The sequence below is a fragment of the Ascidia mentula genome, chromosome 8 (genome assembly GCF_947561715.1).
Source record: "Ascidia mentula chromosome 8, kaAscMent1.1, whole genome shotgun sequence".
NCBI classification, from domain to species: domain Eukaryota; kingdom Metazoa; phylum Chordata; class Ascidiacea; order Phlebobranchia; family Ascidiidae; genus Ascidia; species Ascidia mentula.
Window position 1 is genome coordinate 5381385 of NC_138573.1, and position 17131 is coordinate 5398515.

General features: G+C 35.5%; 1 protein-coding gene across 1 annotated transcript in view; it reads left to right on the top strand.

The window, feature by feature from the left end:
- The first annotated feature begins 1589 nt into the window (after positions 1–1589).
- LOC145910482 (uncharacterized) overlaps positions 1590–17131 on the top strand; it is a 37640-nt gene continuing 22098 nt past the window's right edge. The window contains exon 1 of the mRNA XM_082997621.1: positions 1590–1695. Coding sequence (XP_082853747.1) covers positions 1635–1695 — 61 coding nt within the window. The 5' untranslated portion in view covers positions 1590–1634. The remainder of the gene's footprint in view (positions 1696–17131) is intronic.

The window sequence follows — 17131 nt, forward strand, 5'->3', positions numbered from 1 at the left end:
TATCTCATGCTGTGCAGAGCTATGAAAAGTTACCTCCCGTCCAAAATTATTTATTCCAACCTGTGATGTTCGAATACCAGAACGAATGTTTATTTGACTTATTGATGATAAACACTTCTTTTTACGTTTGTGTTTTGCTGATTTCGATTTTGTTTTTCTTGTTACATGTAATACTTTCTGCTATTTGTACAAAAACGTGTAAATAAAAGTGTGTGGTAAACAACAAAGCTTTACATGTATTTTTACAATTACTTAAACCACAGCTAGAACAATTTTTAAAAAACTGTGTAGAAAACTCACCACCTCCGTAGCAGAAAGGTCTGGGTACATACAAAACATCTTGTTCATTTTTGCAATATACTAGTGAATTATAACATCAAAAACAGAAATATATTTGTGTATAAGCTGCAGACAGCTAGATGGCCACTGTTTCGACCTATAAGGTCTCATCAGTGCAGCTGGTGTGATTATCAGACGACTTTGCTGACCAAACGGCCAAGCAAAGACTTCCACTTTGTGGTGACTATATAATCACCGTTATCCGTTGGGCACCAAACTAGGTGCAAGCTTACGGAGAAAACAAGGTGGAAACACTATGGCCAAGCAAAGCTCAAGAAATATATTTGTTTGTTCGACATTATTTTTTTAAATCATTGTTAGAATGTTTCCGTATGTTGTATACTGCATAGTGCAGAAAAAGAACAGAATAATTACTATGCAGCAAGACCGTACCACAACGAATCTGCAAATTCTGTGGTGGATAGTTCCGGTAGATGTCATTAAAGCGCTACATTCGTGTGTTACAGATAGAAGTTGCTTAACACACTTTCGGTCACTCTATTCCGACAGTAGTTTGTCGAATAACGTTGTAGTGCTTTTTTCGGGAGCGCATCGAACCATGCATTGACAGCAATTTTACGCTTCGACGTTGACATGAAGGCATTGGTATTATCAATTTTTACCAGCCCAACTGTACTTTCAAACAAAGTTTTTTTTTCACCAAATTAAAGTAAAATAAGTATAAACACAGATGTATCCGAATTGTAGTAAATGTGTCACAGAAAAATGACGAATAAATACAACAATCGTTAGTTGATAAATTTGTCATGACCAACCATTTGGATTCAATTTTGACACAAGGACATTGTAAGCGACATTAACACAAGTTTTTGCTTCAGGAAGTACCTTTAAACTCTTCAACGTACAGAATACTAAGGTATACTGACATATAATACCACAAAAGTGTTAATACGTAAAGATGCTTAAAAACCATGGGTACGTATTTAAATTACTCCAAAGAGACATAACTTTGCAAAACATAATGTCGATTTATAGAGTTGTTAGTTCATGCAGGAGGTAAATAGTTGATGATTCACGAATTAAACACTCACAGTGTGGCTCTACACAGAGGCATAACAATTGACTCATGCTGTCTGCAAAGAACTGCTGTCGGGGGTTCAGGATTGGTAGAAGAGTTAACATCAGCCAAGAATAATAGTTGCAACAGTTGTAAACATTGTATTCTCTTCTGTAATTCAACAATTTATCCGTGTTAATGTTTATAAACGTCTCTGGATGTTTATCTTGTAGTGTTTTTCGTCTAAAGTTTATAGTTGTAAGTTGTTACAAACGCAATGATTTTTTGGTTGGTTCTTGTCGTACTTCAGGCTTTGCTTCAACCTTCTATTGGTCAAGGTAAGTGTGATTTGTTAATGCAAACAAAACCCAACAAATTTGTGTGGTTGTTTCATAATTTACTACATAACAATAAAATGACCGCAGTATTTTTGTGATTAAAGTTTTGGAAAATAAACTCCACTCTGGAGAAAAGTTCGTTTCAACTTTAATTTGGCTTAATAAGTTTGTGATGTTAATTATCGCAGTCAATGAGTAAAAAATGTAAATACTCTTCGAACAAACACTTGAAATTTTAAAAAAGTAAACCGCAGACGTAACAAATTATGTGGGATATTTCAGACAGTACACGACCATTTAGTTTCACGAAGGTATACAGTGTTTTTTTTGCTATGTATAATTCACAGTTAGCGCATGTGCATTGTTCAAAAAATTAACAAATTAAGAAATGGTTGGGTTCTTTTCCACGTATACTTGCTCATGCAAATAACAAGTCTGCCACATTACAACGCACAATCTATGAAAAGTTTACCATGTAGGCTATATCCGAGTGAATTCCAAATAGTTTTTCAGAATCTGTTAAATTTAGATTTCGTCGTATTTTTGCTCTTAAAATAAAATAACATTTTCCTAGTACACAATGACCATCGGGTACGAACAAAAAAAAATGACAAACAGTTTCTACTTTGCAAAATAATTGGAGTTAATAACTTTGAAAAAAAAAACAAAGCTATAAGATGCTGTTAATCATTTCAAGTAAACTGATGTGGTACTGATGATGAACCAATTATAGGTTCGAAACGTTTACTCAAAAAATGATTAACAGCATCTTAGCTTTGGCTTTTTTATTCAAAGTTTCTACTTCCTTCCTTCAAAAAAGCACATAGGCTACTATGTATTCCCCCATAAACGATTGTAATTGCTTGTTGCTAGTCACGGCACTAAGATTCAATTTAATTAGGAAGCTTCTTAGTTTGTCTTCTATGGTTGATATGCACCTAAACATGTTTATAAACAAGGTGCCGTATGGGATTTGTTCTCTAATTCTTTTGTCCCAAATAGGCCTATAGCATATTGTGCTTTCGGTTTATGACCAACCTTTTTGTTAAAGTAAACAATAAATGTATTTTGTTTTGATCCGGGCGTGTAAAGCTAGATTTATCGAATTGACATGGGATTTGTATGGTGGAAAACACTCAAAATTCCCACTCGGGGGAAAATTTCAAGATAAGTTTAATAAATTCGACAAAATCAACATTGTTGGGTGTTAAACCGCAATTGTGTCGTATGTCACATAGGATGTAAACCAAGCGTTCCAAACTTTTTGCATACAAGCTCCTACAGTGGATCATGAGGGTAAGATTCGCCTCAATCGTGGAGATTACATTTCCATTTATAATTGTTTCTAACCACTTTTTGTTGCAAAAGAGCATTTCCACCACCTTCTAAAGATTCTTTAACCTCATCATCGTGTAGTTTTTTTAAACCATTTTAAGTTCAGTGCAAGAAGGTAGGTGAATGTCAATCACGCCGAGGCCGCCTTCGTCTACATCCAAACATATCTTCTCCCGATTAATTTTTTAAAAAAGGCGCCTTCCAAAAAACGATTATATCGTCTGCACACATTGAAACTATAAATTCGTGTTGGTTAATTTCAATGCCTGGAAAGTTGGCCTTTTTAAATGCTGTCGCAAGACATTCTATACATAAAATAAAAAGTGGGTCTCCTTGCCTTACTCCAAGCAATGATTTTAAAAGTTATTGCTCCAAGTTTAATTGCAAACTCCAGCAAAAATTATAGCAAGTGTATGGCAACTTAGTATTCTATGATTTTTTTTGGTGGTAACTATGATTTCAACATACCGTATTTTACGGACCATAAGGCGCAACTTAAATCCTTTTTTTCCTCATAAATTGATCGTGCGCCTTATATGCCGGTGCGCCTAATGTATGGATCAAGTAGTGCTTTATTGCCTACACTCAAAACCAGTACCGATACTATTATAAATAAACCACCGTCTTACACAATAAACTACGGTAAAAGCAACTAGCAACTGTGATATTCATACTATTGTGACTTGCTTACATTTATTACGTAACAAGTTTTTGTTTAATGAGCTTTATACGGTAACCCATACTCCTTAAAATACGTTGCGTTCTATAGCCCGGTGCGCCTTATGTATGAACAAAAAACTAATCAAAGCAATTTATTGACAGTGCGCCTTATAATCGGGTGCGCTTTATGGTCCGTAAAATACGGTAGTATACTCTATTATACTATGATTTTACTCTTTAAAAGTATACTGTGATTTTAAGGTCTTGTTTTAGCGACATCTAGCGTCGTGGTTTGCATTTTACTGACAACTGGTTTCAAACTTGAGTTCTTCAATCTTTTGCAGAATTAATTACAACTACTACAGTGGACAAGTATGCGTTGTACTTTTTCAACCATACCTACAATAAGACAGATGCTGCATTAGCATGCGCACAATTAGGATCACATCTTGTCCAAATTCTGAGTGAACAAATACAAAGTGCTATTGATGAAGTCCTACCTTTGGTAACAGAAGCGTCTGGAACGCATTTGCGGGAATTTTGTTATTGGTGTGATGCAAATAACCCTAGTGAGAGTATACTCACATGGGGAAGCTCATCTTTGGTTGGAAGTTACCAAAACTGGAATACCGGTACCAATGAACCAAATGGCGCCAATGAAAAGTGCGTTGGTGTCATCGGTGTTGAAAGACGAGTCAACGGTCAAAATGTTTTTGGAAAATGGATTGATTTTCCTTGCAGTATACTGCTAAACTACTACATATGTCAAAAAAGTATCCTTATTGCCTTTGCTTTTTATTGTCTTAGCCTGACTCACATTTTTTTTGTATAGAATTGTTAATTCTGGATTTGACAAGTTATGTAGTGCGCAATTTTACGAACATTTCCATATCTGGCAAAACATGGTTTAAGGAAGTAGTTAACATCTCGACAATCAATCCGGCAACAAATGACAGTATTATTGGAACCAACTTGATATCATTGAATGGTGAACCCCATTCATTTGCCTATTCAATAAGCATTCAATCGCCATCTAATGCTGGTATTTACATTTTGACCTTGTTTGGAAAGATGAGTTCTTCAACTAATCCTGAAGCACAATCAATCCACTTTACAGTTTATGGTAAGTGTGTTGGAGTAGTCCCGTATTGCAAATGAAACATGTATTTTCTCTCAAGGTATTTGTTGTAATTGGTGTGAATATTTTATTAGTACCTGCTAAAATTTCTTCATCAACTTCCAACCTAACTGTTGGAGTTGACAGAAGTGGAGCCTACATTGACTGTATCTCGGGTGGATACACTATTCCTACTGTCACTTGGTACAGGTTAGTCATGTGGATAGGTTTTTATTTTGTATAAAAATATGCTACTATGTAGAGGACCTACTCCAATTGCCTTTGATGCTTCATTGCTCATACACCAAATATCCCAAACATCAGGAGTTAATTCAGTGGTTTCACGTCTTGTTCTGAAAAATGCATCAAAATCTGATGAAGGAATTTATATTTGCAAAGCCTCTAATACAGTTGGGCCTCAAAATGTTACAGAAGAAGTGCAACTAAGTTCACAAGTTTATGGTTTGTTTTATACCATAGTTATATGTACTTGTTCCACTGATTTGTCATTTGTTTATAGTTGAATCCACTCCACAACTTGTTAGTTCTCTACCAGGGAACACAACGGCTGCACCATTTTCTCAACAGCTCAATCTCACTTGCACTTTCTGTTCTTTGCCTTTATCTACAGTTAGTTGGAATGTTAATGGAAATAGTGTGACATCAAGCAATCAAGCTATGCCAATTTATATCTTCACACATAAGATAAATCATCAAACTGTGGAAACAACACTTTTTATTTATAATCCTCTAATTTTGGGACCACAAGCCAATATTTCATGTCATGCTATCAATTCCTATGGCAACGTGAGCAACTTTTTCACGTTTGGTAAGCAATCAACTTCATTTGTCCACAAGTATCTAATTTAAAAGCAAAATTTTATGTTTAGGTTTGGACTATTTTGACCAAAACTATTATTTGTTTTCAACGACTCAAAAAAATTATCAAGATGGAGAAACGCACTGTCAGAAATATGGTTTAAATTCCCACCTGGCCATTGTTACAAGTGAACAAACACACCAATTTGTTCAGCAAAGGGCAAACTTTTATGCAAGTACAGGGCACTGGATTGCAGCTGATACATCAGGTATGTGTCTTATTCATATAGTCTGATCATCTAGTGTTATGGCTAGTTTAGTAATGTTATAAGTAAGTAATGCTAACGCAAGTGGTTTAATCATATAAATTCATCAATAATTAATTTATTATTGCTTTTTCAGCCTATATAGGAGCAAAATCACAGAATGGTCAATATTTTTGGGTCAATGGTACACAGCTAAGTAAGTAGTGAGGTGTTTGCCTCACTACAAAATTATGTTTAACTCAAATGTATTTCAATTCAATTAAATAGATTCAACCTTTCAAGCTTGGCATGCTGGATCATCAGGGACACATGAGTGTGTTGTTTATTCAAACAATGGAAATGTGAATTCTGAGTTTTTGTGGAAAACATCCAATTGTAATGAACTCCACTATTTTATTTGTCAGTTTAAAGGTAGTTTTTTGTTTTCATGATAAAATAATGAAAATTTTATTTTTATTGAACATTAACGTTATTACAGTTTTGAGTGTATTTTTTTGTGATTTTAGCCTTGCCAATTACATTTGTTCCATCTGGTCCTGTAGCATGTGCACCCAACCAACTTGCTGTTAGATGGAGAGATATGACCAGTTTTAATGGAAAACTTACATTTAATTTAAACGTTGTGACTAACACATCTACTGGAATGCAAATAGTGTATGACAAAACAGAAACAGTGCAATCATCTGCAAATCATGAGTATCAAACATTACTTAAAGACCTCCATCCTATGCAAGATTACATTATACAGGTTTAGTTTGCTACAAACAAATTGGTGTTTCTGTGTGCTTTATGACGATGCCAATTTAATTCTAGGTCAAGCTCTTTCCACAATTGTGGAATTTTCCTGCACCGATTGAAACTGTATTGACAACTTCAAGTGTTATTCTAAAAAACATTTCGTTATCAATGAACATGAAAAAATGTAGAATTACTTGGATGTGGCCAAATAATGTAAACTCCATCAAGGTTAATGGATTTAAGGTAGGACTATACATGAAAACAAACCAAAATATATTTCTCAGATACTTGAGTCTCATGAGAGTATCTGTACACTTGTATGCATTAAACAAAATCCAATATCTTGTGTTCTGCAATAATAATTAAATCTATTGTACAGCTTAAAAAAACAATTACATTGAACCTCTTATCATCAAACTCAACACAACCTGCTTCATGGCAAGAAGTGACTGTGGATGAAATCCCAGTCGGCAACATAAGCAACTCCTCACATTCCTATGAGTTTGAAGTGTTGCCAAACCGAAAAGTTTCTGTTTCTTTTCAAGTCTTGAGTTGTTCAAAAACTGATTTACATCTTGAAGCTCATGGCCAATGTATTGCACCACCAACAGGTTAGTCTGAACTCAAGCTATTTTTAACATGGCAATATTCTTTTGGTGTTTTTTTTTGCAGAACCTGATGTTATTCCCACACCAACAAAGTTTCCTATTGGCCTGTCATTAACTATATTTGCTGCAGATGAAATGAATGGACCCATTAGGTATTCATCTGTAATCATTTTGAATGAAAATCATTTGTTTTCATAACCTAAAACTTTGTAAGCCCAATGGCTTTTGTTTTCCATGCTAACATGGAAAATTAACAAAAAAGTGTAATATTGCACATCATTTTTAAATTGTTGGTCTAAAATATGAATTTCTTTTTAAGTTGCTATTTTGTCGTTGGATTGATCGTTGGTCAAGAGACAAACAGTTCATTTAGTAGAACTTCAACCTGGAATCAATTAAAAAAAGTTCTTAGTGATGTAGAGTCTGGGTGGTATTGTGCTATAGCTGTACCAAGGTACTGGTTACTTCATAATAAATGCAGGAACCGCAATTGACTTAATATACTTCATAGATTTAGTGGAAACTCAATTTCTAAAACAATTGGTGATGGTGAACAAACTTCTTGTCAAGTTAAGATAAACTTTTCATTACCCAACCTCGAAACTTACAATTGCACCAACAAGCCATTAGACAGCACAAAGCTTTACAAGTTTGTATGCATGTTTTTTAACTACAATAAACCACCATTTATTGATTTTGTACAACAGTTTTTTCGTGGTATCCACAACTGCAACTGGTAGCTCTGTTGCTGTGAAATCCAGTCAACCTGTTAAAATGAGCAAGAATACAGAACCTCAACCCACACAACTTCCACCCAAAGATTTGCCAATAGGTTGATTCTCAATCCTTCTGTTTAACGTTTTCTATGCAAAAAAAGTATACTATAGCTATTCTACATTTTGCATTGGATATTTTGCTATTGTACATGTAAGGTTCAGTTAGGTGGTACAAGCATTTTATTGCAGGTATAATAGTTGGAAGTTGTGTCGTGTTCCTATTGCTTGTCTTAATTGTGGCCGGAATCATTTTCTACAGGTTAGAGTTTGAGCTAATGGTGTGCTATTCTGTTTTCCACCTCAATAAAACTTATGTTTTGAAGGAAGAGACAGGCGGAAAAGAGCTCAAATACATCTGGAAAACATGTTGTTAACGAACGAACAAATAATGTCTGGAACCAAAGCGAAGGTTTAAACACGCTATCACTTATTGAATAACATGTACAGTAACCTGGGGCTTGGAATCGTTCTTTGCATTACGATCGTTCTGGTATAGTAAGTTTCTTAGTTCTGCATAACCATGCGCTTCCTTGTATGATGCAGGCGTGAAACATAATGATGAAGCTGTGTACGCTAACACTGGGTTTAGCGTGTATGCCAACATAGGTTTAGATCATTCTATCGCACTCAACCAATTACTCAGAACATATGACAACTACACACGTGATTCCGCAAAGTTGATGTCACAGTTTGAGGTATTACACGATATGTCCGTATGCTGGAACTTTAATTTACATATGTGCTCTTGTATCTCGCATTAGCTTTTTTATATTTTTTCTCCAACATAACTTTGCAACTATTAACTAATTCTGCCTTCGCTTTGTCATATAAGACCGAAGTAGTCCCACAATTATATTTTACTACATGTATGTGTTCTGGAATTTTTGTTAATTAGTGCTATAGCTAGGAATAAAATAATGATAAATTCAGTAAAACTAGTTTTTTTTACTTTCAACAGGAATTAAAACAAGTTTCGGAACAAATTGTTTTGGAACAAACCGTTGCAAGGGCAAATCACAACAAAGACCGAAACAAATACAAAAACAACCTTCCATGTAAGACCCTTTAGAAAACACACAAGTAAAAAAACTTATCCAATGCAAAATTATCTGCAGATAACTTCAACCGAGTGAAACTGGAGAGGGAAGAGGTTGAGAGCAACGACTACATTAACGCGTCGTTTGTCACAGTAAGTATTGACTGCCGTCGGTAAGCTGGTTGTGTAAACACCTAAATGCACACTATTCGTCATACACTTGGTTGCCGTCAACCTCGAACCTAAAATAAGTACGACTGGAAGAAGGATACGTTTTTTTTCTTTTGATGCAGCCAAAGTGTTACGATACTACAGAAGTTGAACATTATGACTTCTTTGCCAAGGGTAATATCATAATGTCATAAAAACCATGTTAGCAAATGACAGAAAACGACATGCATTTAAAATTATCGGAGCTAAACAGCTTTGGAACACAAATCACGAATTTACTCATAATTTCGAGAACAAAAACACTGGCCCATATTGTTGTTAACATTGTCATGTTTGAAAAACTTTCAAACTGATGATGGCATAAGTTTTTCAAACATGACAATGTTAATAGCAATATGGGCCAGTCTTTTTATTCTCTATTATTATTTAGAATAAACAACTTGAATTGCTAAAAAAAACAAAGACGCCCAATCAGAAATAGGGACTAATCTTAAAGGAGGCGATATGATATCCTTTATTATTCACTGGAAAGCACGAAACGTTTCAGACCAATAGTGGTTTGTTTATGTTGGTGTAGGGCACTGTTCTACGACGTGAATTCAATGTTTAGTATTTCAAGGTATCTTAAACAAATTTGGTGATAATTGTTATGCTGTGTATTATACGGTAGAGTTCATTTATGCTTTCATAAAAAGAAGACTTTCTAATACTATAATCAGTACACAATTTCCAATCAAACTAAACATGTTGTGTTGTTAAACCACAAGGGCTACTCTGGCAACGTTAAATTCATCGCCGCTCAGGCCCCCGTGTTCACAACCATCGAACACTTCTGGCAGATGATATGGGAAAATAACTGCAAGGTTATCGTCATGCTCACCAACATCTTTGAAAACGGCAAAGTGAGCTTTTTTTACGACTTCAAGCCCTTTCCAGCAAACAACATACAAATACTTTATCATATTTTGCAGCATAAATGTGAGAAATATTGGCCTGAAGTAAACGAAGACATCCAGTGTGGGAAATTCTTTGTTAAAACAACACAAGAGAAATGGTTTGGAAGCTACATCATTCGCACATTCTCCATCTTTCAGAGCGACCAGACGGTAAAACAAAGAACTCACAACAAAGTTTTATGTTTTAGACACTCTTAATACATATGGGTTTGTCATATTCTAGTTTATATGCTCGATAAATTTCAGTTGCGGAATTAAAAATTCCTACGTTTGCGAAACCGGGAATACTTGTACCCGGAAGTTGGTGGCGTTACGTAGGACTATGAGTGTCCCCATCATGCCAGATTCGTAATCTACGTGTAACGTGTATTTGTGAACAGCAATACCGCGTGGTGACTCAGTGCCACTACTCGACCTGGCCCGACCACGGGGTTCCCGTTTGCACAACTCCGCTTCTCCGGCTCCACCAAGTGGTTGAAGAAAGCCGAGGCGAGGATGATTCCCCTGTTCTTGTTCATTGCAGGTTTGCGCAATCACAAGTAATTTGTTTCAGATAAAATTTATTGTCATTGCTTTGTGGTAAAAATGTGATTACGACGATGAACCATTGTTTGTGCAAATTGACGTCACTTTTCTCACGGGTTGTTCGGGAATAACATTTTGTAAATGCATAAATCTTTTTGTTTACAAATTATATATGTTACACACAGTTTCTTCAAACCTTGTCTATTGTTTAAAGTGCTGGCGCTGGAAGAACAGGTACCTACATTGCCTTGGACATTCTGCAGGAGCAAATGTCGGAAGAAGGAAGGGTCGACGTGTTTACTGCTGTGCTGAATATGAGGAAGCAGAGATGCGAAATGGTTCAAAACCTTGTAAGTATTGACAAGCTCGAAAATATACACCCTGTATTGTTTGAAGACTTCACACTTCCTGCACTAATTTTCCATGAAAATTGTTACCATACTTGTCAATTATATCCGGCATTCGTCTCTGTTATAAATGTTTACACAGACGTAGATAATTCCTTCACTCTTTTTAGAACCAATACATTCTCGTCCATAAGCTTCTTGTTGAAATTCACGTGATTGGATCCACTGACTTTTCATGTAACAACTTCGCCAAGAATTGTGCCAGACAAGAACAGTAAGTAACACAATATGATTGTGCTACAAATGTGCGGATGCTTTCTCCAATGAAATCCAAACAGCCCCTGTGCAAATTTATCAGTATGATCATAATTGTAGTTTAACGTAACGGCCAGCGTACAACTACATACCGGACACTTTTACTACTTGGATCGCAATAAACACATCGTGTTGACATTCTTTTTTAAGGATTAATGTTATTGCAATTTCGGTTTATTTTCATATGACAGGTTTGTTGTGTTACATGTTTAAAGCCGTGTTCACGTTTCAGGTTGGAGACTGAATTCAAGTTGTTAGATGTGGTTTCTCCCATTGACACAAATCAATCTATTGCTCAAAAAACTTCCAACATCGCATCAAGTCGCGACAACACCGTGTTGCCATGTGAGTAACCCACGATAAACATCGTTTTTTGTATAAGATAAGGTAATTTTTCTCACAGATAATTGCTCGCTTGTGCAACTTAGTGACAACTTCTACATCAACGCATCATTCGTGCAGGTAAATCTTCGCATGGCCACGGGTCATGTTATGTATCATGTATTACGTAATGCGTAATTTAGAAATCTACCTTGACGTTGGTATGAACTATGAACCAACAAAAAATGGACAAAAATTGTAAATAATTCCATTAGGGTTATGACGGGACCAACGCCTACATCGTAACACAAGGTCCAACTTCGCAAAACGCTGAAATCTTCTGGCAGATGGTTTCATCTTACAACGTGGCTGGGATCGTCATGCTTACGTCTACAGACAAAGTAATTACGTTTTAGAAAATGTGGTGATTGATATAAAAATGCTGTAGTTACATTCGTAACAACGTCCATAGACAGTCAGTTGATCCACATGTTCTTTCTTGTGATTTTCGAAATCTTATTACCTCGCATTTACACCAGGGATCAAGTTTCCAGTATTGGACGGACGACGTCAACACCCAACTTCAGTTCAGTTACCTGAACGTTACCATGACAACGAAAAATCAATCGACACCCGGTATTATGAGGCGCGACTTTCATGTGGAAGATCCTGACGACTCGGTAATCGTGTCTACTATGAGGCTGTATATATATTTATATACTGTAGTTATCCAATAATGATACAGTGACCCATCGACTTAAAATTTATTCAAAGATTTGTGTTCTCTATAATCTAATAAGTGGCGGACGCTTGCAATTTCGTGGTGAATCATTTGCTACTTGTGAAAGTTACGAAAACACTTCCCAATAGAACGTAACGTTAGTATTGGCGTTTCCACCCTAAATATGTGTATATAGTAGTGTTGTTAAGGGACAAAATTAACTATTAGCCTTACTATCCAATTGGTATGGCCTGTCTCACGTACCTGAAACGCCGAAAAGGTTCCCTATTAAATTGATTTTGTAACATCTATGGTTGCTACAGCTGACGTATTAAGCATACAGCTATCTTTATAACAGAGGACAGTGACGCATCTACAATGTGACGTGGCAAACCTGGGTGAGGAAAGTGTGATGATTGATCGTTTAATTCAGCTGATTGGAGAAGCGCACTCAATGAGACAAAACAGTCGTCCTATTGTTGTACATTGCAGGTATTGCGGTTGTCCCCACAGTAACATTATTGCTTGCCAATATCTATCACAAATTTTGTTGTTTATGCAGAGATGGAGCTGGTTTATCCGGGATCTTCTGTGCTCTCTCCAACCTCGTGGACCGATGTAGAATCGAACATAGGATCGATATTTTCAGAACAGTCAAAGATTTACGGGATATGAGACCACTTATGGTTCGAACTCAGGTAAAAAGGGGCTAATGTTTGCCAATTATTCTCTTTGTTTTTCAAACAGAAGGGTATTCAGGCACTGTTTAATTCCAGCAATAACAACATAGGACAGAGGATGATAACTTAACGCTTAACGTATGCTACATACAGGACCACTGTTTCGACCTATAATGTCATGTATACAGTTTACTTGAAACATATTATTGGCCTCATGACGTCATATTTTTAGGATGAATATCTCATGCTGTGCAGAGCTATGAAAAGTTACCTCCCGTCCAAAATTATTTATTCCAACCTGTGATGTTCGGATACAAGAACGAATCTTTATTTAACCTATTGATAAACACTTCTTTTTATGTTCGTGTTTTGCTGATTGCGATTTTGTTTTTCTTGTTATATGTAATACTTTCTGCTATGTCCACAAAAACGTGAAAATAAAAGTGTATGGTAACAACAGAGCTTTACAAAGGACATGCATTTTTACAATTACTTAAACCACAGCTACAACAATTCTTAAAAGCCGTATAGAAAACTTACCACCTCCGTGGCAGGAAGGTCAGGATACATCGAAAACATTTTGTTCATTTTTGCAATATATTAGTGAATTATAACATCAAAAACATATATATATATGTATAAATATATATTGTTTGTTTCAACATTAATTTTTCAAATCATTGAATGTTTCCGTATGTTGTGTATACATTTATTGCATAATGCAGAAAAAGAACAGAATAATTACTCTGCAGCAAGGCTGTTGACTATCACAACGATATCTGTAAATCTTCTGGCTGATAGTTCCGGTAGATGTCAGTAAAGCGCCACTTTGGTGTCTTACAGATAGAAGTTGCCTTACACACTTTCGGTCACTCTATTTCGGATATTCTGTAGAAGTGATTGCAAAGCTTTCTTTGGGAGTGCAAGACACGAATCTATGGCAATAAGTTTGACTGTTTTCAGTGAAAACGCTTTTTTTCTGTTTTATGGTACAACTACTGATGTGTAAACTACATGCATTGACACCAGCTTTTTTACGCTTCGATATTGACTTGAAAGCACTGGCATTATATTTTTTTTAACAGACTAATTGTACTTGCAAAAGTTTTTCAGTCACCACATCAAAATAAAAAGAGTAAAATAACAAATATAACTAAATTGACGCAAATGCGTCACAAAAAAATGACTGATCTAAATATGATAATCGTTGGCTGATAATTTGGCACAGGCAACCATTTGGATTCAATTTTGACACAAGGACATTGTAAGCGACATTATCATAAGTTTTTGCCTCGGGAAGTACATTTCAACTCTTTATCGTACGGAATATTAAGGTATACTGACATACAACACCACAAAAGTGTTAAATTGTAAAGACGCACAAAAACCATGTGGGCCTATTTAAATTACTCCAGAGATCTTACACATAATTTGCAACTGCGGATAAAACGTGACATCGTTTTTTAGAGTTGTTAGTTCATACAGAAGGTTTGTAGTTGATGATTCGCGATTTAAACACTCATGGTGTGGCTCCACACGCTGGAATAATAATTGACTCATTGTGTCTACAAAGAACTGCTGTCGGAGGTTCAGGATTGGTAGAAGTAACATTAGACCAGAATATTAGTTGAAACAGCTGCAAACAGTGTATTCTCTTCTGTAATAGCCTTCTACAACAATTTATCTGTGTCAATATTTATTAACATCTCTGGATGTTTATCTTTTAAGTGTTTTGCGTCGAAAGTTTATAGTTGTATAAGTTGTTACAAACCCAATGATTTATTGGTTAATTCTTGTCGTGTTTCCGGCTTTGCTTCAACCTTCTATTGGTCAAAGTAAGTGCAAACAAAACCCAACAAATTCGTTTAACATAAATTACTATTAAAACATACTCTTTATATTTTTGACCAGTTGGCCTACAGGTAAGAATACTGCTATAAAATACCGTATTTTTTAACCAACTTAGATGTGGCGTTCTTAAGCTTTATCTCCTGATTTTTGCCTTACCACCCCCGACGAACTTGGTTATTTGAAACGTTCCCTCAATTGGCAAAAACTCATGACATGTTAATTTTGCTTTTGTATGAAGACAATATCAACTCAAACACGAAAACCTAACTTTAATTCATGATCGCCTGACACATGTAACAACTTTAATACTAAATTGTGCATTTATTTTCAGCGCCTCTTTTCTATACCATAGAATTCTCTGGCGCCCACTTTGAGAATAACTGATTTAGGCGAATCGCGTAGTATATCCTTCAACAATTGTGAAAAAAGCAAAAAGCACCAATGAAAACAAATGTAAAACACAACGGAAACATAAAAGAGCGAAAGTTTATGAATATGAAAAATTTGAAAATCATCATTGTTTGGCGTTTAATTTTCTGCAATTGTGTTGTATGCCACATCTCATTCAAATCTGCCTGGAATAAAATCTCCGCTTTAATGAATTAAGTCATAAACCCGGGTTTTGCGTTGTCACTTACATTTTTTTTTGCATTAAACTATAATGGTTAATTGTTTGGTCGCATACCAAGCGTTTCAAGAAAACTATTGCAAGCTCCCACAGTGGATCGCACAGATTGTAATGGTAAAATTAGCCCCAATCGTGGAGAATCGACCTCTACATTTCCATTTGTAATTGGCTACCAGTTTTTGTTACAAAAAGGCATTTTTGAATAAAAGGCAAAAAGATATTTTTAATCAATTATAAGTTTATTGTAAGAACGTAGTTGTCAATCACGCCAAGTACCGGTACGTCTTCGTCTGCATCAAACCATATCGTATCCCTTCGAACCCTTTCCCACTTTGAACCCTAAAGAAATTTGATAAGGTCCCTTCCATAAAAAGATTATATCGTCTGCCAATATTAAAACTGTAAATTCGTGTTGGTTAATTTCAATGCCTTGAAAGTTAGCCTTTTTAAATGCTCTCGCAAGACATTTTACACATAGAATGAAAAGTGGGTCTCCTTGCCTTACTCCACGTTTAATTGCAAACTCGCGCAAATTATAGTAGGAATACAAAAACCTAGAATACCAGAACTTTTAATATTCTATGATTTTTTTTTTTTAATATTAATATTCCATGATTTTTTTTTATTTTTTTTTTCACCCTTTTTTTTAATATTCCATGATGGTAACTATGATTTCAAGGTCAAGTTTTAGCGACATCTAGCGTCGTGGTTCGCATTTTACTGACAACTGGTTTCAAACTTGAGTTTTTCAATCTTTTGCAGAATTAATTGCAACTACTACAGTGGATAAGTATGCATTGTACTTTTTTACCCATACCTACAATAAGGCAGATGCTGCATCAGCATGCGCCCAATTAGGATCACATCTTGTCCACATTCTAAATCAACAAATACAAAGTGCTATTGAAGTCCTTCTATCTTCGGTAACAGTAACAGTAACTTCGTCTGAAACGCATTTGTGGAAATCTTCCTTTTGGTGTGATGCAAATAACCCTAGTAAAAGGAACCTGACATGGGGAAGCTCATCTTTGGTTGGAAGTTACCAAAACTGGAATTTAAATGATCCAAATCACGAGGATGAAAAATGCGTTGGTGTTGTTGGTGATAATAGACTAACTGCTGTTGTTGGAAAATGGATTGATTTTAGATGCAGTATATTGCTAAACTACTACATGTGTCAAAAAGGTATCACATTTGCTTTTTACTGTACTTGCCTACCTCACACATATATTTAAATTTTTTTTCATAGAGTTGTTAATTCTGGATTTGACAAGTTTTGTTGTGCACAATTTTACAAACATTTACATATCTGGCAAAACATGGTATAAGGAAATAGTAAACTTCTCAACAATCAATCCGGCAACAAATGACAGTATTATTGGAACCAACTTGATATCATTGAATGGTGAACCCCGATTATTTAACTATTCAATAAACATTCAATCGCCATCTGATGCTGGTATTTACATTTTGACCTTGTTTGGAAAGATGAATTCTTTAACTAATCCTGAAGCACAATCAATTCACTTTACAGTTTATGGTAAGCGGTTTGGAGTAGTCCCATAT